Source organism: Hyperolius riggenbachi, chromosome 12, assembly GCF_040937935.1.
Source record: "Hyperolius riggenbachi isolate aHypRig1 chromosome 12, aHypRig1.pri, whole genome shotgun sequence".
NCBI classification, from domain to species: Eukaryota; Metazoa; Chordata; class Amphibia; order Anura; family Hyperoliidae; genus Hyperolius; species Hyperolius riggenbachi.
In genome coordinates, this window is record NC_090657.1 from 130,119,187 (window position 1) to 130,145,103 (window position 25,917).

The 25,917-nt window shown below is 42.7% G+C and overlaps 1 protein-coding gene across 1 annotated transcript in view; it reads right to left on the bottom strand.

The window, feature by feature from the left end:
* Window positions 1-25,917, bottom strand: part of TNRC6C (trinucleotide repeat containing adaptor 6C) — a 353,608-nt gene that overhangs the window by 54,110 nt on the left and 273,581 nt on the right. The window contains exons 12-14 of the mRNA XM_068262142.1: window positions 12,217-12,387; window positions 11,802-11,996; window positions 11,507-11,650 (exon numbers count right to left, since the gene is read on the bottom strand). Coding sequence (XP_068118243.1) covers window positions 11,507-11,650; window positions 11,802-11,996; window positions 12,217-12,387 — 510 coding nt within the window. The remainder of the gene's footprint in view (window positions 1-11,506; window positions 11,651-11,801; window positions 11,997-12,216; window positions 12,388-25,917) is intronic.

The window sequence follows — 25,917 nt, forward strand, 5'->3', positions numbered from 1 at the left end:
AAGAAAAAAAAGACATTCATTCATCAAGTCCAACTGGGGTAAAAAATAAATAATTCTAAACGTTAAATCACAATAGACTGGGCCATTTCATCACTTTCATTTTTAGTAGAATGATATTAAACTGGTCTTATGTGTCCTTGGGATTTCCACAATTACATATGTATACACTGAATTATGTTCAGTAAAATAAGTCAAGCCACAAAAAAATCAACAATCCATAAAAGATGTCTGTGTTATGTAGAACTATAAAACCTAAAATGTGATAGTGAGATTTCTTTAAAGTAAATGCACCACTTCCTTATTCATGACAATGCTTTACTACTGTACAACAGCTTTTTCTACTATTGCAGTTAATCTCAGTATTACTAACCAATTATCCTCTGCTTTCTGAGTAAAAGGATCATGTTTTCTCCTTGGGATTTCCAACAGCTGTTTAACCATGTTAGAGTGTTAGCCAGGTTTTCCTGACAGCAAAGTTCAATATCATATTTGCTTTATAGACAATTCATAACTTAAACTATTTTAGCACTAAATCTATAGATAATCTTTTTACAAGTACAAAAATCTTGAAAATTTCAATCAAGAATAAAAATATTTTTTTTGTATGCCACTTTTTGGCTTTTCAAGTAGAAAAAAAGGCTTGTTTATTTTCTTCTGTACAATAATGATAAGCTACTCCAATAGAGATCAACAGTCCAGTATCAGTTACAAAGTCTAAAAAATGTGCTCTTGTAATGTTAGACTCATGTAGTGGAATATTAAAGCAACAGTCTCTCCCCTCCATAGCACATGAAAAAAAAAAAATCTGAATTCGTAGCATTTCATTTTTTTTATGTGTATTTTTATAGTCAAAAACTTAACTGGTATTGATTTTTACTATTATAAAGCTGAATTACAGCCAGAAAAATTAAGTAAATACATTTCAATTATGTACCAACTGTAATCCATTATGTGCTTTAAAACTGTAGAATGCCCTCTAGCTTATGTTACTTATTTCTATACTAATGACCAGACACATGAGGTCCTTTCAAAGGGTTAACTAAAAGGGATTTATTTACATATGTACAAGTTACAGCATATAAAATATATTATTCCATAATTGTGGGCTCAGTGTACTGTACTACTAGGCTAACCTTTCAACCCATAAACACCACATTCGCTAGCTGTGCCCTGAATCCCTATATCATATTAAGTCTATATCAGCGTGGCAGGCAAGAGAAAGAGAGCTCCCAAAATAAGTATTTTATCTGGATACCAGTTAGAGACCCCTCCTCCATGGGAGGTCATTCAGGTATCATTTGGATGTGTAAGTGCCAGGCAGAGCCGGATTAAGACCGAATGGGGCCCTAAGCAAAGTAGCAGGTTTGGGCCCCCTCCCTTAGCCCCCTCTGCTCCCCACCCCTGCATAAAATTATTATTATTTAGTATTTATATAGTGCCGACATGTTCCGCAGCGCTGTACAGAATATATAGTCTTGTCACTTAACTTTCTCTCAGACGAGCTCACAATCTAATACCTGCCACAGTCATGTCTATGTATGTATCATGTAGTGTATGTATCACAGTCTGGGGCCAATTTATGGGGAAGCCAATTAACTTATCTGTATGTTTTTGGGATGTGGGAGGAAACTGGAACGCCCGGGGAAACCCACGCAGACACAGGGAGAACATACAAACTGCTTGCAGATTTTTCCGTAGCTGGGATTCAAACCAGGAATCCAGCGCTACAAGACGCTATAGCACTGACATCTGCATCACTTTACAGAGTACATAGTCATGTCACTGACTGTCCTAAGAAGAGCTCACAATCTAATCCTACCATAGTCTTAGTCTAATGTCCTACCATATTATTATTATGTATTTATATAGCTCTGACATCTCCGACAGCACTTTACAGAGTACATAGTCATGCCAGTAACTGTCCCCAGAGGAGCTCACAATCTAATCCTACCATAGTCATAGTCTAACTTCCTTCCATATTTTTAGTATGTATTTATATAGCTGTGACATCTCCTACAGCACTTTACGGTGTACATAGTCATGTCACTGACTGTCCTCAGAGGAGCTCACAATCTAATCCTGCTATAGCCATAGTGCAATGTCCTACCATATTATTATTATTATGTATTTATATAGCACTGACATCTTCTGCAGCACATTTCAGAAAACATAGTCATGTCATTCACTGTCCTCAGTAGAATTCCCTTATGGCATGCAGTGTTCCAAACCTTCCTTATGGGGAGGTGCAATGCAAAAACATTTTTTTAATGCGCAGTTACCTCTAAGCTCCAGAAGTGTGATTGTACAAGGGGGGGGGGGGGGGGGGGGGTCACTACACTGTCCTAGGATCAGATACAGGCAACTGAACTTAATGACACCAGCCACAGCTTCTACACAGACCTGTCTGATCCAGCTGGACAAGACACAGACAGCAGGAGAAGTGATTTGGCAGGAGAGCTCTGCACTGCAGTGCACAGCATGTCTCTCAGACACAGCCTGTCATTGAGCCTGCACTTCTTGTCTCTAGTCTGCTCTAAAACGGAGTGCTGAGCTCTGCAGCCAAATCACCTCTCCTGCTGTGTCTCCCCCCAGGTGGATTAGGCAGGTTTTCTGCAGCCAAATCACCTCTCCTGCTGTGTCTCCCCCCAGGTGGATTAGGCAGGTTTTCTGCAGCCAAATCACCTCTCCTGCTGTGTCTCCCCCCCCCAGGTGGATTAGGCAGGTTTTCTGCAGCCAAATCACCTCTCCTGCTGTGTCTCCCCCCAGGTGGATTAGGCAGGTTTTCTGCAGCCAAATCACCTCTCCTGCTGTGTCTTCCCCCAGCTGGATTAGGCAGGTTTTTCCCCTTCTATAGATCGAGTTAGGTGCCTGTGGTTACCTGCTGTCTGGGGTGGAGAACAGCTATGAGGACAGAGAACTCCTGGACACATGCTGCAGCCTGCACTCATTCGCTCTCCTGCAAGCTGCTGTGCACGGTGGATGGGGATTTGGGGGCGTGTCCAGCTCACTATGCTGGCTCTCTCTTTTTCATTGGCAGAGAGAGGCCCCGAAATGAAAGGGACTTACTGATTGGTGGGCGGGAGGAGCAGAAAGAGACCTGTTAATTTGTTTAGCTCAGCTGCCCGGGGACAAGCCTGACTACGCAGGGACACTACAGTCGTGGCAATGAGCTCCTTTTTAGGTGGACACCTGTCCCAAAAAGGACAGACAGTATGGACACTAACTATTTAGTGTCATTTGGACAGACTGCCTCTCCAAATATGGACAGTTGGTAACCCTGATGGGGCCCTTTAGACCCTGAATGGGGCCAAAAGCAGCTGCTTGATTTGCCTGGTTGAAAAGCCGGCCCTGGTGCCAGGCCAAGCAACCATTGTGTTGATTAAACTGGATAAACCAGGCTTCTCTTAGCTTGTGTAGACATCTCCTCAATGGCCATTCGCGGGGGCTGGGGTCAGTGTCTGAGGACTCAGCCATTGTCTTTTGGCGGTTTGTTATTTACTCATACGTAGCCGTTGAGTGGCTGTAAAAGGTCATTTATGAAACACAGGCTTTGCTTAAGGCCCGGCTGATCAAATAGATTCACTGCAAATCTCTTATAGCAACATAAATGTCCGGACAAGCTTTTCCATGAAGGCACACATAAAAAATACGTTGTTTATACCGATAAAATATAACATAAAAAAAAAAAATACTACTGCTGCATGCTAATACATTTTAGGCCACCTGCACACTGCCAATACTATTTGCGATTCCGATTTTCCCTGGGCGCTGTCGAAATACGAAGAAACGCCTAAGAAAAAACTGAGCATGCAGTACCGTGCAAAATCGCAACTCACAATCGCACGTAAAATCGCGTCCAAAATGGCCAATCAGATTTGCATGTAGTGTGCAAGAGCTCTCTGGAAAATGTAACATATCTGACAATGCATCCCACAAAAGAATAAAATCCTTCATCTTAAATAATGCTGTAAGTTGGTCATACACCTATAGATTTCCATCCGATGCTCCAAACCAATCAATTCCTTTCGGAAAAGCCTCAATTAAGAATACATAGATTCTTACCAACCACTGCATATCAATTCCCAATGGATTCAAACAGGGAATCTATTATTAATCATTAGAATTGCACAGTTGCTGTGCCTAATGCAGTGCAAAGCTATCTGCCATCAATCTGCCAATGCTGTTGCCCCTGATTGTTTTAACTTTCCAACTTGCCTGATTGATTCACTCAATCGCAACAATTGATCGATCTCACATTTTGGGGAATCGACTCCTAGCAGCTGAATCTGCAAGGAAACAACTGAGAAAATCGATGAGTGTATGGCCAACTTACAGCATTATTTAAGATGAAGGATTTTATTCTCTTGCGGGATGTATTGTCAAGTATGTTCTATTTTCCGGAGAGCTCTGGCACACTACATGCAATTCAGATTGGCCATTTTGGGTGCGATTTTAAGTGCGATTGTAAGTTGCGATTTTGGTACTGCATGCTGAGTTTTTCTCTTATGCGTTTTTCTTCGTATTTCAACAGCGCCCAGGGAAAATTGGAATCGCAAATCAGATTGGCAGTGTGCAGGGGGCCGCAGAGGTATTAGCACGCAGCAGTAATGGAGATATTTATTTTCTTTAATTGGGATTTATAAGTGACCAAGGAAAGGGGGATGATTTCCACAGTAAATGCCTTCCCAAATAGTCCTCTCCCAGGTTGGAAGGCTACAGAGAGTATTCTAATTGTTTTGTAGGGTGTGGTATAGATTCATTGACACAGATAAATTGTAGAAGGACTCATCAAAGGAAGTGAACGGATATTTAGCCCACAGGGTGGGGTGAAGTCTACAATCTAAAGAATGTATGTAAATTCACACATCTGAAAGAATGCATAGCAAAATTTTCAAAGAATGGGTCCAAGTGAACAACTATAAAGGTTTATTCTTAATTATCTCAGCATCCCCATCATGTTTTTTTTTCCTTTTAAACATAGTTTAAGCTTACAATTAGATAATTAACCTCCCTGGCGTTCAATTTCCCCAGGATTTCTGTGCAAAAAGTGATAAAATTAATTTTTATAACTTTTTTTTCCTGTAACTTGCCAAAATGTGCCAAGCAAGGGTCTAGTATACAGTGCAGGAAAGTATTAATGTGTATGCACGTTTATACTGTTCACAGCATGTTTTGTATGGATGGATAATCTGTCAATACCACTAGGGAGTTTAATTAGCTACAATTAGATAATTAAGCCCACCCTTTCAATGTACAATAGTGGTGGGTAGTATCTGGTAACGTAATGTCCTGGTACAAATGATATAGATTCAAAGTAATGATGATTGATTAGAATTTAAGCCATGCTGTTCATTTCATTTTTTTATATGTATATGTTACGGCCAGAACCCGAAGTCTGGCCACTTCGGGTTCTGGCCGGTCAGAATGCGAAGTGGCCGGCTCATGCGGCCAATGTGCGAAACGGGCATGAATATCGGATTTTGGCCCGCTCACTGACGCCAGCTGCTCTCTTCTCCCCACCACCAGAAAGCCCCGCTCACCTCTCCTCCCCCGCTACTCAGACCTCCGATTAGGGCGACCGTACCAGGGAGCCAGAGAGAGGCATAGCAGCTGCCAGGTCACACGAGACCCGCAGGACCCCAACACTTCAATGCAGAAGTGACGCGACGTCATTGAATACTTACACATATGAAGTGTATGGGTCCGGGCGGGTAGCGTGCGCGCTGCTCTGCCTTTCTCCGCCTCTCTGGTCGCCCTGATCGGAGGTCTGAGTAGCGCCTCCAACAAAGCTCCCCCAGCCCAGCAAAGCACCCCCAGCTATGCAAGGCGCCCTGCAAAGCACCCCCAGCTATGCAAGGCGCCCAGCAAAGCCCACCCCCAGCCATGCAAAGCAGCCCCCCCCCCCACCATGCAAAGCATTTCCAGCCACGAAAATAACCCAGCAAAGACCCCCCCCCCAGCCATGCACAGCCCCCCAGCAGAGCACCCACAGCCATGCACAGCCCCCCAGCAGAGCACCCACAGCCATGCACAACCCCCTAGCAAAGCACCCACAGCCAAAAGCCATGCAAAGCGCCCAGCAAAGCACCCCCAGCAATGAAAGCCCCCAGCAAAGCACCCCAATATGTCTGCTCCCAAGAAAGCAGGATGTAGACACACTGCAGATTTATTGCAGGATTTGTATTAGCTGTAACTAAGAAATGCTTTTCTTTAAAAAGATTATTATGCTGTTGTGTATATTTCAGAGCAGAGAGGAAGTTCCCAGTGCCATTCATGGTGCTGGACAGGACCCAGGATGTTCTGGGATTTGTGCGTTTTCGACTTTAGCCGACTGACTTTGGCCGTTTCTAGAACTGGCCGGCCAATGTCAGAAATTCCCAGCATTTTGGACTTTGGCCGACGTCAAATCGTCCAGTCCTAGAAACGGCCGGCCAATTCTAGAATTGGCCGATTTCTGGTTTTGGCCGTAACATATACATTGTTCTCAATCCACCGAACTGACTTATATGTACTACACGAATGTCACATGACCTTTGATAATGTAATAGATAGTTTTCTTTAATTGTATGTCCGTGCACATAGTATACTTACACAGACAAACTCATCGAAAGATACATTAATGATAGGAGGTTGCAATGGATAATCCATGGGTATGATGTGCCTTTGTCATAAAGATATAAATTGATACCAATAAACCTGAAGAACAAACTAAGGTAATTCACAAGATGAAATGATGTGATCTGGTAAATCCATATGATGTATGAAGGGTATGATGTTGTATATTCACTTTTATAATTAATGACCTGTCAGTGTACTGATTAGGTGTGCATGAGAATGACTGTTGGGTTCCTGGTCGTTGGCCCATGCACAGCGAGGATTGTGTCCACAGAAGAAAGGATTCCCGGTAACCTTGGACTGTGTTACAATGCCAGGGGGTTACTGTTATTTGATACAGCCCAGTGGTGGCTTGCGTCCAGTAAGAACGGTTTTGTGACTCAATGTAGTTGTGCTGCGCTTGCAGAAGCTATCTGCTGAAGGGTACATGTTCCAGATTCCAGCCAAGAGAGTGTGTCCATTAGGCACAACAGGAGGGAATGTTGTATTTTATCAGTATAAACTGTGTATTTTTAGGTGTGCCTTCATGGAAAAGCATGACTGGACATTTATGTGGCTATGAGAGATTTGCAGTGAATCTACAGGGTGGGCCATTTATATGGATACACCTTAATAAAATGGGAGTGGTCAAAAACTTGCAAATAACTCATGAAAGAATAAAGTTACGTTAAAACCAAGCACACCATTGTTTTTCTTGTGTAAAATTCCCAATAAGTTTGATGTGTCACTTGACCCTCTTCCTATTGAAAAAAACAAAAGTTGGATTCAAAACGGCTGCCATGGTCACAACCCATCTTGAAACGTTTCCCCCCTCACATATACTAATGTGTCACAAACAGGAAGTTAATATCACCAACCATTCCCATTTTATTAAGGTGTATCCATATAAATGGCCCACCCTGTATTACTAATCAGCCTGGGCCTTAAGCAAAGTCTGTGTTTCATAAATGACTTTTTACAGCCACACAACATTTACATATGAGTAAATAAACCGCAAAGACAATGGCTGAGTCCTCAGGCACAGAACCCAGCCCCCGCGAAAGGCCATTGAGGAGACGTCTACACAAGCTGAGAGAAGCCTGGTTTATCCAGTTTATCAACACAATGGTTGCTGGGCTTGGCACGTACACATCCAACTGATACCTGAATGACGTACCAGGGAGGAGGGATCTCTATACCTGGTATCCAGATAAAAGACTTGTTTTGGGATCTCTCTGTGTCTCTCTCTCTCCTGCCATGCTGATATAGACTTCAGATGATAATGGATTCAGGGCACAGCTAGCGAATGCGGTGTGTATGGATTGTAAGGTTAGCCTGAGAATGCTCCTTGTAGTACTGTACACTGAGCCCGCAATTATGTAATCATATATTTTATATGTTGTAACTTGTACATATGTAAATAAACCCTTTTTATTTAACCCTTTGAAAGGACCTCAGGTGTCTAGTCATTAATATAGACATAAGTAACATAAGTTAGAGTACATTCTACAAAAACTGTTGAATATGTTTTTCTTGCTGCCACGCTCCAGTCGGTGAACTACCATGGCCATACTGCACATGTGTGAGTTATGTCCGCACATGACCAGTAAAATTAGCACAGCTTTTTTCTTCGTGCATAAGTGGCCTTGTTCCACTAGCGTTGCACTGAGTGTCCACAGCAATAAAGAAAAGGTCTCGGGCTGCAGTGGAGGGATTGAGCAGAATTCTCATGCTCTCAACAGATTATCAATTTAATGTTGAACCTTGTTGATAAATTAACATAAAGATGAATAAAGACTCTTGAGTTGTAGCGGTGTATCCCCCAAGGAGGGTACACTATCACCATGTGAACATTGAGTGTCCCATTGTGTCTGATGGTGTATAGAGAAGTACTTAAAGGGAGCCCGAGTTGAGAGGGGTATGGAAGATGACATGCTTATTTCCATTTAAAGTGAAGCTGTCAGCCATACTATCTCAGAAAAAAAACACATATATAAGTAGATAAAAATACTTGCTCTACTTATATAACATATGTATTGCACTGTCCACGTTTTTATTTTAGTGACTTTTCTATAGTAAAAAAGAGAAAATCCATCTTAGAATTTTCCATTTTGTCTTTGTCTATCTTGAAGACAATCATTTCCTCCCTTACTCTGTCTGTGTATCATTGCCCGCCCCCTCCCAGTCTTCAGACACTCCCACCCAGCTCTGCAGTAGAAAGTGAATTGAGAAATATTGGCCAATCAGAGAGGAACAGAGGTGTGGGAGGGGAAGATAGGAGGGAAAGAGGCTTCAGCCAATTATGCTGCATTAGTTAAGTCTGAGGGTAAAGTAAAAAATAAAATCCAGCATGCCCTGCAGCTTCCTTTGTGTGGCAGATGTACCAAATAAGAGTCAGGGAAACTGGGGAATGTTTTATGGAGAAGAAAATAAGAGATTTTAAACTTTTGGATTGCCTGGTTAGCATCCTTATTGTTTACGAGATAAAAATAAAGACTTGATTCTTGATTTTATGCCCAACAGTTACTCTTTAAATACTATAAATAAGAAACACCGAGAGCCCAATATAGTGTAGTATGTATTGGAAACCGTGGATAAATGTAAGTGTGAGATAAATATACTCAAAAACATGGGTTACCTCTTAGGTAACCACTGTAGATGCAGGTGAGGAGATTAGACCTGTCCTCACTCAGGATTAAGATGTCGCTCTCTGTAGATCAGAAAAGTAGGGATAGGTCATCCCTCCACCAGGGGTGGACACAGTATTATCGTAAGAGAACAGAGGCGCCAGCAGGATAAAAGGTAATACAAATTTTAAAATTTGCTAGGAGGCAGTGGTGGACTTACCTCCGGAAAGCAGACTCAAAATACTGTCTGAATTAAACAAATAAATGTATTATTGGCACCCCAAAAGATGCAACAAGTTTCGCAGGCACAGCCCGCTTCATCAGGCAATAAGATAGGGGACAAACAGTAGTTTGTCAGTAGCACAGAGGCGCTATTCGTGCTACTGACGAGCTACTGTTTGTCCCTCATCTTATTGTCTGATGAAGCGGGCTGTGCCTGCGAAACGCGTTGCATCTTTTGGGGTACCAATAATAAATGTATTTGTTTAATTCAGACAGTATTTTGAGTCTGCTTTCCGGAGGTAAGACCATCACTGCCTCCCAGCAAATTTTTAAATTTTTATTACCTTTTATCCTGCTGGCCTCCTGCCTCTGTTCTCTTACGATAACTCTTTAAAGACTGCACATTGCCTGGCTGTTCTGCTGATCCTCTGCCTCTAATACTTTACGCCATAGACCTTGAACAAGCATGCACATCAGAGGTCTTAGACAAATCTGATAAGATTAGCTTGACAGGTGTGTGATTTAGATCCTACTGACTGGCAAGAACAGCAGGACTGCCAGGCAACTGGTATTGTTTAAAAGGAAATGTGGCAGCTTCCATAGGTCTCACAGCTCGGGTTCCTTTTAAATTGTATGCGCCTAGATAACTATATCAAGCTGAAGTGGGGTTAGGCAATGTAATAAGAGGAAAGCACTGGCACTAAATGCACATCAGCAGTGTCGCTTTTGCAAGTTCTGGTCTCCATCTGTGCTCCGCTAATGTATACCAGTGACCAAAGTTTCAACCAAGAAGTTTAGGCACCAGGGGATTTTCAGTTCAAAGTTTAGGCAGCCAGGGTAAAAAGAAGAAGGGGGGTAGGTTTACAGGTCTGGCCTTACCGCCGTTTCATGGGGATTCCCGCTTCTTCAGAGGCCCTTGACCAGAGTATCTAAAGGAGAAAGAAGTGGGCATCTACTGTGAAATGACTGTCAGGGTAAAAAGACCCTGTAGGTTACAGGTCCAGCCTGTTTAAGCTTTTTAGATGCAAGTTTCAATGAATTCTGGATTTGAATCGAAAATCCCCTAGTACCTGAACTTCTTGGTTGAACATTGAAGAGGGTTAGGCCAGAAAGTCAGTCGGCCCCAACGATCGGCCTCAAATAAGAACACACTCCTGAGCAGATGTAAGTGTGACAGGTGATATGTTAACCACCAGACTGGGTGAGGCCAGAAGTCCGTTAAGGTTTCCAGGTCAGGTAGACAGATGAGTTACTATTGGGCAATGTTGGCTCAATGGCATATTGTTTAATAGTCTTCTATCAGGTCTGCCAGACTATGACCGGTTTTGATTGGTCAGCTGTGAACTGCTGGCTGATCTTCTATTGGTTGAAATGATATGTGCAACCATAAGAGATTAACTTTTGAGACATGATTTTTGTTGAGAGAGTGGCCAAGCTTGAGAAAGGAGCTCTGACACTGCTCTTAAACGATGCCTATTCTGTTCCATCCATGATCCTAACAAAGTGCAAAATTACAAAGTGATGGTGCTGGCTTCCTTCATTGCAAATGACTTGAGAGTAAAATATTAGTATTTTTTTTCTAGCATCTTTCCCCGGAGCCCAAGTAACCGCAGCGCCCCCCCCCCCTTTTTTTTTTTACATGTATGCTATCCAGGGGCTTCCCATTACTTAGGTAATTATCTGCTCATTTTCTTTACACTGACAGGTGACATGATGAGATAAATGTTATTTACAGTGCCAAACGTGCATATAAATAGGATGTGCTCCTTTTACCCCTCTTACGGTAAGGGTTAAAATTCCAGGGCTCTGAATGACAGTCTCTCTAGCATAACTCTCTGATAACTAATTACAGGATAAAAATCTTGCGGGGCAGAAACTATTCTGAGTTAAGGTCAATAGTTCAAGATTGGGGCTGTAAAACATTAAAAAAAATGTCAGCTAAGAAACTTTTGTAAGCTTAAAAAAACAAATCTGCGGGATTCCAAGACAATCTTATTTCTATGAGTTAATCATCAAGAAAATGATGAAATTAACAATTGTATTTGTAGTTTGTTTAGTTCTACCTCCACTTTTAAGCAGATAACGGTTGACATCCTGGATTGTGGTGTTAATAGTTGGCCCGGTGGGAACACTCCCAGGAGTCACATCAGGATCATTTTCAGGATCAATGTTCTGCAGACCTTTCCAAGGCACTCCTGGGTGAAATTCTACAGTTACAAACAAAAAGGCAAAACCTGACATTGATTACAGTGTCTGCATGAAAAAATATTTACTAATAAATAAAAACTCAACAGTACAAAAATACATAATAAAACCGTTTGAACTATAAATTTGTCCTGTGATGGATGAAATACTAACCAGGAGGCCAGCTGATACTGGACCCATTGGAGATTTTGTCATTATCTGATTTGGCACGTGACCAGCTGTCTTGAACAGCAACAGGAGGGCTTGTTGGTGATTCACTGTTTGGGAGAATGTCGTACCGACTGTAGGAGTCCTCTATACTGGACTTTGCAGGAGGACCAATGCTCAAACTCCCAGCTAGAGAAGCTGCTGCAAACAGTAAAGTGAATCAGTTTGTTAAAACAGCAGACAGAACTTGGTAAAGGCTGTGAAAAAAAGGCATTGGATTTCTAAATGCAAAAAACTACTAGTGAACTTGGTCCTGCAGGGAAAAATATTTCTCTCACAGACCATGGTAGTCAAAAACACAAATATAGACACCAAAAGAGGACAGGTATTTAAAGCTGTAAAGAGAATGAATATGACTTACTAGATTTGCCTGGGCTAGGTTCAAGAGAAGAAGCAGAGGCTGCCAGGCTATCCAAGGAATTGGGATGAGTCCACTGTGGCAGACGGGACTGAGATTGCGTAGCATCCTTCACTGATACACCACCAGTCATGTCCATGCTGCTTACATTCATAGTGGGATTTAAGCCAGGAACTGAATAAAGAGGGAGATACATATATATATATGTATACGTGTATATATAAACATATTTGTTAATATGTAATTACCACAGTTCACATTTCTCCCCCCCCCCCCTTCTCCCTGTCCTTTCCCTCTTCCTTCCTCTCCCGAATCCAATCCAAAAAAGCTTTATTGGCAGGACCAAATACATTTAGCATTGCCAAAGCAAAACAAAGCATTAACATGGGAGGGGGGTTGTGGGAATAAGGGAAGGGTATAGGGGGTTGGGGTATATAGTCCATAGGTGTGTGGAGGATGTAAGGGACAGTATGGGGGACTGGGATATACAGTTCTTAGGGGGTATTGGTGGTGTACAGCCCATGTGGTATCATGTTCCTCTCAGTTGGTGGCAGGCAGTGACATATCGGGCAGCTATTTGCAGTTTTTTCCTCTTCCCCCAGTAGGATGTAGAGTTTCCTCTCATCTGTGGAGGTAAAATCCTGGATCTGTTCAGAGAGTCTCTGGAAGTGGACAGTCCTCACAGGTGTGTATTTGCTGCAGTGTAGCAGGAAGTGGGCCTCATCCTCCAAGACCCCCTGTTTACATTGCCTGCACAGTCTCTCCTCCCTGGGCTTACATGTCTGTCTGTGGCGCCCTGTCTCTATCACCAGGCTGTGGGCACTCAGATGGTACAGACTCAGGGTCTGTCTGTCTTTGTGGTGGTGTAGCCACTCCAGATATGGAGCCATTGTGTACTCCTCTGTAGTGATTGGTAGACAGTGAGTTTCTGGGAGTTCTTTATGTCACTTCTCCATTCCTCTATGTATCGTTCCTTGCAGCTTTCTATAGTCCCTTTTATTTGGGCTTTTGTCAGCCTGTGTTGGTGGTCTTGGTTGGGCTGGCTGCTGGTGCTTTTCTTGAGAGCGCGTGGTATGGCCTCGCCCCCCCCCCCCCCCCCCGGCTCAGTGAGGCTTTATGGTGGCAAGTGCTGGGGCTGCTGCTCTGTATATGCGCCCAGTATGAGAGCGCCCTCTGCTGAATAGTCAGCCATAGTGGGAATCTACCTAGCTCTGCCCGGCAGGCTGAGTTAGAGGTGCTGCGATGGACTTGGAGAAGATACTTGCAGAACTCTAGATGGAAGATTTCTGTTGGGCTGGAGTCCCATTTTGATTGGTCAGGGTAGGTGACCGGGCCCCATACCTCACTGCTATAGAGCAGGATTGGGGTGATGATGCTGTCGAATATCTTTACCCAGACTCTCACTGATGGTTTTAGGTGGTAAAGCTGTCTTCTGATGGCATAAAAGTTTCTACAGACTTTTTCTTTTAGGGCCTTTACTGCCGGTTTAAAGCTCCCTGATTGGTTGATCTCCAGCCCCAGGTAGGTGTAGCTGTTGGTGGACACCAGTGGGGAGCCATTTAATATAAATGAGGAGGTGGGTTTTTTTATTTCCATTCTTCCTCTGGAATACCATCACTTTCGTCTTCTTGAGGTTGATGGGCAGTGCCCATGTGGTGCAGAAACTCTCCAATACTGCCAGGCTATCCTGTAGCCCTTTCTCTGTTGGAGAGAGCAGCACAAGGTCATCTGCATACAGCAGGAACTTCACCTCACGGTCATGCAGGAGGAGGCCTGGTGCTGGGGAGAATTCCAGGGCTACAGCCAGTTGGTTAATGTATATGTTGAAGAGCGTTGGGCTCAGAATGGAGCCCTGCCTGACTCCTCGACCCTGCTTGAAGAACGCGCTTCTCTTCCCATCCACTTTCACACTGCATTGATTCCCAGTATATGAACTCTTGATGACATCATAGGTTCTTCCTCCTATTCCGCTCTCTAAGAGTTTTAGGAAAAGGCCTGGGTGCCACACCGAGTCAAACGCCTTCTTAAAATCCACAAAGCAAGCGTGTATTTTGCCACGTAAGCTTTGGACATGGGTCTTGACGAGGCTGTGCAGTGTGTAGATGTGGTCAGTTGTGCGGTGGTTTGGCATGAACCCAGCTTGGCTTTTGCTGAGTACTTCCTGCTGTGTGAGGAAGGAGAGGATCCTTTTATTCATGATGCTGTTAAAGAGTTTCCCCAGTGTGCTGCTGACACAGATTCCTCTGTAGTTTGCTGGATCATATCTGTCCCCATTCTTGTAGATGGGTGTTATGAGGCCTTCGCTCCAGGCCTGAGGAAAGGAGCCTGCACTCAGGATGAGGTTGAATAGTCTTGTGAGTGCCTCATGTATGTCTGTACCGCTGGCCTTCTTACATTTTATCAGCTTTGTTCTTTCTCTTTCCTTTCTCTTTCCTGCACCGTGATTGGTGTATCGAGAGAGTTTCGAAAGTCCTTGAGTGTCTCCTCCATGTCCTTCAGATTTGCGGCTATTTGTACCAAGGTTTGGGCATTTTCTGGGATGTCTTTGTAGAGGTCCCTGAAGTAGTGGAGCCAGATGTGGCCATTTTGGATATGAGGAGGTTTGAAGAGGATATGAGAAGTTTTTTTTTGGCTTTGCACCAATATGGTTCCAGATCTCCCAGAATGGGTTGTCCTGGAGTTTTCCTGGAGGGAGTCCTCCAGCTGTTGGAGTTTGTGGGAGATGTGGCTTTGTTTTTTCCGCCTGAGAGTGTCTTTGTATTGTCTCTGTAGGTGGTCATGGGCTTCCCTTAGGTCCCGGTTGTTGGGGTCTCTATGCTTTTGGTTAGAGGCTGCCCTTAGCGAATTACGTAGAGCCTTGCATTCACTGTCAAACCATTTTTGGGACTGTTTATTTGTGGATCTCTTAAAGTTGGTCTGCTTGAGGCCTGCTAGTACTGCCATAGTATATAGGATGTTACTGAAGTCTTTCACTGCATGGCTGACACCCTGTTGGTTTGGTTCATATGGGATGTTGTAAAAGTTTGTCAGCAGTTCTTGGATTTTGGCAGTTTTGGTCATGTTGGTGTATTCGGTGGCAGACTGTTTGGGCCATTTGAAGGATGGTGGCAGCTTGTAGAGACCGGTCTGGTGAGGTTGCTGTGCGGTTGGTTTATTGGTGGATTTCAGGTACAGCAAGATTTGGTTGTGGTCTGACAGGTGTGTTTCAGGGATGACTATGAGGGCATTGATATTTATGAGGTCTGCGTCTGTGACGGCATAATCTACCACACTGCTGCCTACGTGTGAGCTCATAGTGAATCTCCCAAGAGAGTCACCCCTGGTTCGCCCATTCATTATGTATAGGCCGAGGCTCCGGCACGAGTTCAACAGGGCTTTCCCACTTTTGTTTACTGTCTTGTCATAGCTGTTTCTTGCTGTCTGCATTGGTTCCTGGTAATAGCTCTCTCCTCCAAGTATGTATGTGTTTCCCTTTCTCCTCCCCCTGCCCTTTACCCTTACCCTTCTATTACTTTTCAGTTCACTCTAAGGGCTGGTGCACACCAGAGCGGTTCTGGAGCTTTTTTTTTTTTTTAAACGCTTGCAGGGGGAAAACTGTTTGGCTAATGAAAGTGAATGGGATGGTGCACACCAGAGCGGTTCGTTTTTTCCACAAACGTAAACTCGGGGGTTGCAGCATTTTTTCGATTTTTGGGCGTTTCTGCCTCAATGTTAAAGTATAGGAAAGTGGAAAACTGCTCTGAAAAACGCTAGATCAGAGCGGTTTTCCAGGCGTTTTTGTTACAGTAGCTGTTCAGTAACAGCTTTACTGTAACAATAAATGACATCTGTCACAATATAGCACATATAGTTTAGATGTTGGTAACATTATTAAAAAAACATTGGTCTATTTTGACACGTTCTTTCCCCTCGGTGGTTGAGTTCCAGAAGCCACCACTGATGTTGTATAAAAAACCACCTACCCTTAGAGACCGTTTATGTCATGCAGAAATGAGGACCCTAGTGCGCCCCCTAGAGACCTTAAGAACAGGCACATATTCATGCCTTAACTGTGTACACTGTAATTCCATAGTGAAAGGCAGGCAATTTACTCATCCCCATTCAGGCAAGAAAATTGACATTAGAGGATACCATACGTGTGATTCCAAATATGTGGTGTATTTATTGAAATGTCCATGTGGACTAACTTATGTGGGCCAGACAACAACAAAATTTAAAATACGTCTGTCATCACATAAGCATGCTATTCGCAAAAAATTATTGGATCAAGCAGTTTCATACCATTTTACTATAACAATCACAAAGTCAGCCAGCTGTCAGATAATAGAAAGAGTACCCCCCCCCCCCCAAAAAAAAAAAAAAAACAAGGCGGTGATAGGGATAAACAATTGCTTCTGAGAGAAGCATATTGGATAAAAAGACTTGACTGCATGGAGCCACAGGGTATGAATAGGGAGCTTGACCTTAGACCTTTTATCTAAAGATGGTTGGACAGTATAGTATTTGGAAGCTGTGGGATTTATTGTACACTGCTAATCTGTCTATTTTTTTTCCTTTTTTCTTTTGTTGCAGAGTGGGCGGATCGGAGTGCATGGACTCTCTCCTCCGCCTGTCCCCTCCAGGTGGCTTTGCTACATCGCCTGTGGGTGCTCCCCCTTTGCCGGACTGTCACGACGGCTGATCGGATATGGGGTAGCGGCGGTGGGCTCCACTGCCGCCATGTGCCCCATTCCGTTTGGCTGTGCCGGCTCACCGCCCCCTGTGTTGACCTGCTGTGATGGTTGACCCGTTCTGACAGCGCGGTGTTTACACCGCGTTTGTCTATGCAGGTTGCCATGGCGGCGGGATGACATTGAGGTGGATGGGCGGGTCCGCCGAGTGGCAGTCTGGCTGGGGGCGTACTCTATGGGCGGCGTCTCGCCGGCTCCTATTTGGGTGATGCGCCTTCTTTTCCGCGTTTTCCGCTCCGTACCACGTGAGGTGTAGGCATCTCTGTCATTGGTCCACCCCATACCAAACCAGTTCTCCATCAAGTCCGCTCTATGCAATGAGGGTTGATTGGTCCATTCAAATTCAGGGATGTGATTGGAGTGAGTAGGAAGGGGGTTGGTATATAAAGCAGGGATATGTTCACAAGCATTTTCAGATTGTCATTACTTGAGAAAGGAGCTGCGCTCCGAAACGTCGTACTTTATGACTAAGCTGAATAAAAGAAGATTAAGCAACAGGAGACGGTGCCGATTGCTTTGTTCTAATACATGACATCTGAAAACAGAGAATAAAAGCGCTCGATCCAGATTAGGTCAGTTATTATGCTTTCACATAAAAAACAATAGCTCATTGTCCAATCAATGATCAGTACAAAAGAACCGTGTTATAGGTTAGCCAGGTGCTGCAATTGAGTCTCTGGGTTATTTCCAGCAGTGTAGTATATAGTAAGCATGTAATTGCGCTCTTGGCATGTTATTACATACATCCACCTCACCCCCCTTCATGTGCTCACTCACCGGATGTTGAGGTCAGCGTATGCGCTGCACAAACCGCTGAGACGCCAAACCGGCTTGGCATCTCAGCGGTTTGTGCAGCTCATACGGCGTTAAACATTGAGAGGGAGTGTGGGTCACTGGCGGCCATAAGGGAGCTGATTCCACCTGGACTCAAGTGTAACCGTGCAGCGCTACACTTTTTTATATCTTTTTTGTCAAAAGAATATAAGACCGTGTTTTATATTCGAGGAAAGATGGTAATTTAATTTGCTGATATTTATGCGTATTTTGTTCTGACTCTTTCTTTAGTAAATTATACTTGGACTTATTTGTGGAACACCAGCAGAGGAAATCTATTCCTATGGACCTCTGTGCTCAAGAAATTACCAGAAAATGCTAAGAACCTTCAATCTTGGATATTGTCTGCCCTGGTCTTAATGCTTTGGAGTGTCCCTTTAACAAGTCTGGATACCCTCTCTGTTCTTTTTAATCATCTTGACTGGCCTACTTTTGGACATTGCCTTTTGCCCATTGTTGAATGCGGTTTAGTGACCCTGATTTCACAATTACATGTGATAATTTGTATTTATATATTATCTCATGTTCACCTTCTTTCTAATCTTTATTTATATTTTCATTTTTGTTTATTGGCTTATATATATTATTAAAGGGACTCAGAAAAAAAAGTGAAAAGATTTATATATACCTGGGGCTTCCTCCAGCCCCATCCGCTCGGATCGCTCCCACGCCGCTGCCCACAGCGACCGGGTCTCGTCACTTATGTCAGTCGGGGCAGTTTACGCAGAAGAAGTGCGCTGTTTGCGTATCTCTCCAGCAGCTGCTGGAGAGATACATAGAAGGCGCTCTTCTCCTACGTAGACTGGCTCAGACTGACGTAAGTGACGGGACCTGGTTCCCGAAGCTGCCGGCAGCGGAAGACGGCGGCGTGGAATTGATACAAGTGGATGGGGCTGGAGGAAGCCCCAGGTATGTATAAATCTTTTTACTTTTTTCAGCTCTGGTACCCTTTAAGTCTGGGACTATGTGCAATGGCATTGTTAAATTGGATTAGAAGTTACATAGTTTGTCCTCCAGTAAATTGCCCGCCCTTCCCTTCTCCCTTCATTCTGTCTGCTTGAGCAGACAGCTGCCCCTCTGATTTTTATTTTGTTTTCATAGACAATTCTGTTTTTAAAGGTTATGTCTTGTCTATTTGGCTATAATAATGAAATTATGTAATCTTGATTATACTTATTTTGAGGACTTGGGGTTCTTTCTTAGGTGCCTTATAAGATTACAGTGGTGCTATTACAGGCATAATATTTCTGGGTTTTTGTATAGTTTAGTGAATGCGGTCTTATTACATCATGACCAGTGAAGATACACTAAAAACAATTGTATTGCAGTATAGAGTATAAAGTTTTCTTTAACCCAAATTCGAATTGGTTCTTGCATTTTTTGTTTCAAGGGTGTTCATTCTCGTTGCCCGTGACAGAGCTGGTAAACATAGGGGACTGTACGGACGCCCTTGAGACTAAGTTTGATGAGCTGGTTCAGAGGCATAACTCTCTTACTGACGAACACACTCAGACACAGGCGGACATTAATTAGTTACATGTAGCACAGGAAGACAAAGAGTAACCAGAGAGGATACAAAATCTTAGAATCCGAGGGGTGCCTCATACAGTTCAGAGTGCAGACTTGCGGTCATATCCGCTTATACTCTTTTCCTACCTGGTGCCAGACAAGCCACAGTATCAGTGGTGCATGGACAGGGCTTTGGGGTCCATTTTAGAATTCCCAGTCTCCAAAAGACGTTATCCTGAGCATGCATTATTTTGAGTGCAAGGAACTGATTGTTAATGCTACTCGTAACATGCAGTCTGTTTTATTTAAGGAAAACTATTTATAATGATCTTTCACTGGTGACTTTGGCTAAACTACGGGCTCTACGGCATGCCACTAAGGGACACTGGTCTCCCCTAGAACCGAGCGTCCCCCTTTAAACTACTAGTCACTAAAGCTGGGAAAAATCTTCCACTGCAAGATGTGGATGAGGCAATCCCCTTTCTGAAATCCCTTGGGCTACAATCCTCCTCTCCTCCCTAACCTCAAGCAGATAGTACTCTATCTGAAACAGCAGCGTCTCCCAAACGTCAACTCCTAAGGACTACTACAGAGTGGACTACGATTCCGCAGAAGAGGTCCTCGCTAGCTGACAGCCAGAACACTTCCCCTCCCTGGAATAGCTCTCTATGAGTGGACAGACCAGCATGATGTTCCTTCTCCGTCTTTTCTTGCCTAGCTGTTCGATCTTTACCGGGTTCTGTTTGGAGTTCGTTTTGACTCTTCCCCCCTCACAGGATCTAGCACACTATTACCTGGGCCACCATACAGCTTCTCCTTGGTTTTTTTTTCTATAAGCTCCCCGCACTGCATGGCTATCATTTAAAGAGGAACTCCAGTTAAAATAATGCAATTAAAAAAGTGCTTCATTTTTTACTATAATTATGTATAAATGATTTAGTCAGTGTTCGCCCATTGTAAAATCTTTCCTCTCCCTGATTTACATTCTGACATTTATCACATGGTGACATGTTTATGGCTGACAAGTGATGTAGCTGCTGCTTGCTTTTTTGGCAGCTGGAAACAGCTATAAACAGCTATTTCCCACAATGCAACAAGGTTCACCGACAGGAAACTGCCAGGACCATGGTCCTCAGAGTTTCTTGGGATAGGGGTTTCACCACAATATCAGCCATACAGAGCCCCCTGATGATCTGTTTGTAAAAAGGAATAGATTTCTCATGTAAAAGGATATCAGCTATTGATTGGGATGAAGTTCAATTCTTGGTCACGGTTTCTCTTTAAGGTTTTATTGACCTGAAGAAGCGGGCTGCGTCCCATGAAACGTGTTGTCTACAGTTTAACCTTGTACTTTTTAATAAAGACTCCTGTTCCACTCATGTGAGGTAAGAGACCTCCTTTTAATTATCACTCTAATATTGGCATACAGATACGTTTTAAGGGCGCCTCCACCAACTTGCTGCTGTATCCTTCACCTCTCTGAGGTGCTACCCTACCACTGGTGAGATCAAGACCAGTGTAAAGGACCAAAGGAGAAGAGCGACCACCAAGTTCCAGCGTGTTCGGGGATACCAAGCGTAATCGTTTATTTCAGCATGCATTGTCGTTGGTTGCAGAAGTGTAACCCACCTTTGTGAGTATATATTACCGACACTAATTATATTTTATTCTAACGATACTACACCATAAGGGCTCCTGGTCTCACCCTCTCCATAGGCCAAAGACGATCTCCTCCATAGTGTGGTGATCGCCAAGAACCTGCACAGAAACTTTCCCCCTGGTGGAGGCCTCCCTGCTGCCTGGCTTTATTGCTGGGCAAGGACTTTCTGGTGCATTTGTTTTAATTTTCAGCTTTTTTTTTCTTTATATACCAGGACTACTGCCTTTTGTACTCCGCATGGCTTGGCATGATTGTTTAATACTCCAACCATGGGGAATTAAAGGAGTCATCAGGGGGTTTTAAGAACAATAAGTGCTACTTACCCAGGGCTTCGTCCAGCCCCAAGCTCCCAGCATGTCCCTCGCTGCAGAACTACTGCACCAACGCAGTACGCTCCGGTCCACGTGGCACTGATTGACAGCGCCGCTCGTGCAAGCGCAGTACAGGCCGACCTCCAGGTCAGCCTTATGTCATTGCCGGGAACCTTCACAGGCGAACGAGTTGCAGCGAGGGACATGCTGGGAGCTTGGGGCTGGACGAAACCCCGGGTAAGTAGCACTTATTGTTCTTAAAGGAGAACTGTAGTGAGAGGTATATGGTGGCAGCCATATTTATTTCCTTTTAAGCAATACCAGTTGCCTGGCTGTTCTGCTGATCCACTGTCTCTAATAGTATTAGCCACAAACCCTGAACAAGCATACAGCAGATCAGGTGTTTCTGACATTTTTGTCAGATCTGACAAGATTAGCTGCATGCTTGTTTCTGGTGTGATTCACACTACTGCAGGCAAATAGCTCAGCAGGGCTGACAGGCAACTGGTATTGCTTAAAAGGGAGTCAATATGGTAGCCTCCATACACCTCTCACTACAGTTCTCCTTTAAAACCCACTGATAACTCCTTTAAGATCATATGGTATGCCATAATATCTGATGTTTTCCTTTTGTTATGGTTGCTAGATATGCACAATGTGTTTATTTGGTTCTTTTTTGCAGGATGGCACATCTTCACTGTGGTTGTTATGATTGACCTTTGAAAATATTCCAATTTACCTTTTTGCCTCTGATATGGTCCATATTGTCTCGATGAATGTTAAAGGACCACTATCGCAAAAATCGTAACATCTTAAAGTACATGTGAACATATACAAATAAGAAAAAAAAAATTCCGCAGAGTGAAATGTGCTATAAATTACTTCTCTTCTATGGTGCTGTGATTTACAGTAGGTAGTAGAAATCTGACAGAACCGACAGGTTTTAGACCACCTCATCTCCTCATGGGGATTCTCAGTGTTTTCTTTATTTTCAAAAGCACTTAGTAAATGGCAATTGCTCCGCCCAACTGCCAAAAAATTATATAAATGAATGAATTATATAAATATGCTATCCAGGGAGGCTGGATAGCATATTTATATAATTCATTTTCAGGTAGTGTCTTTATAAAGAATTATAAAGAATTAAGGCCATCCCGAGAATTCCCCATGAGGATATGAGCTGGTCCAAAACCTGTCGGTTCTGTCAGATTAGCAGGCCTTCTGCGGGTTCTCTCCAGTTTCAAGGCTATATCTGGGTTTAAAATAAACAGCGAATAACTGAAGCCCTCCCTATCAATATCACTAAGAAAAGATCTATCTCAGCTTCAGCAGAACTTTCCCTGTAAATGGAGATCAAATAAGTTAAAATAAAATATTTGGGAATTCAGATTAGTCAATCTTATAATAAATCCCACCCTACCTACCGATGTTTAGAGAAATAAAATCAGATGGAATTGTTACCCCATATCTTGGATCGGATTGATTTACTCTTTAAAAATGAACACTCTACCCAAGTTCCTCTATTTGTTTCAGACCCTTCTTGTGCATGTTGCCATGCCCCAAATTAAGGCCTTACAAGCAGGCTTCATGAGGTTCATTTAGTAGAATAAAAACCCAGGCACCCTCGGGAGGTGCTGGCAGGCAGATCTAGAGGTAAGTTTGGGTGTCCTGGATTTGAGAGCTTACTACCTGGCTACTAATTTCCATCAGGTGGTAGAATGGGCCAGGAAATCCCCACAAGCTCACTGGGTGGAACTGGAGAGGGGGTGGGTTAAACCATTTTTAGTTTTGGCCTATATTTGGAGGTCCCCAGGGTCCTTGGACTGTCGGGTTTCCAAGTGCCAAGAAATTAGCTATAAGAGATTATTGGTTTAATAAAAATATCATTTGTATCCTTTATAGAATAATAGAGGTTAGTAAGAGTGTCCTGAGTTATATAGTATGCATGCATGATCTGTCATATGAGTACAAGGAATAGATATTTTTATTCTGTTTTAATACATCTAATGTTGAAAAATCTGACTCAAAAAGAAAACAATGCGTTTTATCCAAATGGTTAGCTTAGTGACCAACTGCTGATTCAGAAAGTTTTTTATTCTCTGTTTAAAGTTTAGTTTACCTGACTGACCATTCAGAATGTTTATATAGCCTTGGGACCAAAATTTGTCCAAATGTTTCTGTCTGAATGGTTCCAAGTATCTTTGTTTGGTTAACAGTAGAAGATAGCTTTAAGTTAGAGAATGTGAATAGAGATATATTTCTATATGAATCTTCTTCTTATTAGGAATCCTATATATATCATATCTAGAATGTTTTATATGTAGTGATAGAATAAACATTATTTTTGAAATTCTTTTATATAGATGATAGAGGTAAAATGGAATCATTCCATGTAGACCATATATTTAATATATATTTATGAGGAGAATTCTATAGCTTTCTACGAACAGAGCTTGCATATGTGTCAAAATTGTAATGTTTAACTCCAAGACCAGACACAGAAACACAAGATCACCACCAACCACATTGTTGATGCTTGAGAGGCGAAAACAGCCTTGTAGAAATGACCGGTCCTGACTGGATGTGTATGCACTAGCCTACTCTGTACTGAAGGAATTAGAAAAATCATAATGCATTGTTGCACCCTAAACAGATGTCAACAGTGATGTTTAAGATGGGTCAAAGTTTACTCCTCATTTTGTTACTCTCAGTACATGATTTCTGAAAGACAACAGCGCCATCTGCTGGAAGATATCACGATCCTGATTCATTAATAAGGCAATAGTGCCATCCACAGGTAGTGGAGGACACTACGTTAAATTAAGTGTTCAAATTAGTTACGTTATATTATAACCTGAAGAATACACCTTTCAATTCCAGATTGGACAGAGGTTAATCCCTGTGGGGTTGAGTTTTAGATAGAGAAGAGGGATAAATTAAGAGTACACTGGACACTCTGAAGACTCCCACAATCTCAACAACAGGACTCCCAGACTCTCACACACATTCTCATACCTAAAAAGCCTCTTGCTAAGCACTCTGCCATACCGGACGTCTTAAGACTCCAAAGAGGGGGGGGGGGGGGGGGTCGGGGTGACACCATAGGCCCTGCAGGATCTCATATTCCATATGATTGGTAAATATGAATCTCAACTATATTAAAGCCAATTAAGTTATGTGCTTGGATATTCATTGATTATATATTTTATAGTCATACCCTAAAACACTAACCTTCCCGGCATTGCAAACTGGGAACACCTGTGTACTTTGGGTTCGTTTTTTCTATAGATTTTTTTATTACTATATATTAATTTCCATGTATTCATTTCCAAGCTATGACTTAATGTGGAAAAAAAATTGAAGAAAGTTCCTTAGAACAGGTCAGTTCAATTTCATATTCCTATTTTGTCTTAAAAACTAAAACTTTAGCCATTTATTTAGGAAAGGGTTCTTTACAGTAACAGTGATTAAGATGTGGAATGCATTGCCACAGGAAGTCGTTATGACAAACTCTATACCTGCATTTAAAGGGGGCTTAGATGCTTTCCTTGCGTTGAAAGACATCCATGGCTACAATTACTAGGTTATGCCTAATGATGTTGATCCAGGGATTTTATCTGATTGCCATCTGGAGTCAGGAAGGAATTTTTCCCTTTTGGGGCTAATTGGACCATGCCTTGTGGGTTTTTTTTTCGCCTTCCTCTGGATCAACGGGGGTATGTGAGGGAGCAGGCTGGAGTTGTACCTTGTACTGGTTGAACTCGATGGACATATGTCTTTTTTCAACCAAAATAACTATGTAACTATGCTTTATAAATAAGAGTTTGCAGTAAAGTAAAATGTATGCTATTCTTGTGGTTACATATTGGAGTTTTTAGACAAGTCAGATTGCTTCTATATTTCTTCCTTGTCCTCAAGATAGATGGTGCATCATGATCAAGAAATGCAGTAAAGTAAATGTATGCCCTTCTTGTGGTGGCATGGCCTACTGTGATTACCCTGCACTTCAAGCACTAAAATCTATTCAGAAATGTTTCTGCTGTAATAAATCTTATCTCAGTCAGCCTAGCTCTATATTTGCCATTGCCAATGAGAAGGGAGATTGTCATCACCCCTCCCACATTCCTACTCCTCGTTGATTGGCTGATTGGCTAAGCGCAGTTCAGTGAGCTGCTGAAATCTGATCTATGCTGTGCTCACATGCATTTACAAAGCAAGCTAGCTAAGATGGTGCAGTTTCTAGGAGGAAAAAAAAGTAAGGGTAGAAAGGACATCAGGATTGGCTTTAGTCAGATGGAAATAAATGTGATTCTGATTATATAAGTACAACAAGTAGCTATCTACTTATATATTTTTTTCCTGGAATAGTATGGCTGTGTCTGCTGCTTTAATGCTGTTCTGTGGCCATGTGTGTTGTATTCTGGATATGCTACTGTTTTCTGTATTGATAACATTGTCCTCAAAAATTTTAAGTACAAAGAAAAAAGAAAAATATAGAATCAAACAGTGAATACTAGTGAACAAAAGTAGCAAGGTACTGATGTCCATCATCAAGACTGTTAGATTACAAGCCCCTACACACTGGTAATCAAATTTATGCAAAAACATTAAAGTGACACTGAAGCAGAAAAAAAACTTATTATATAATGACTTGCACGTG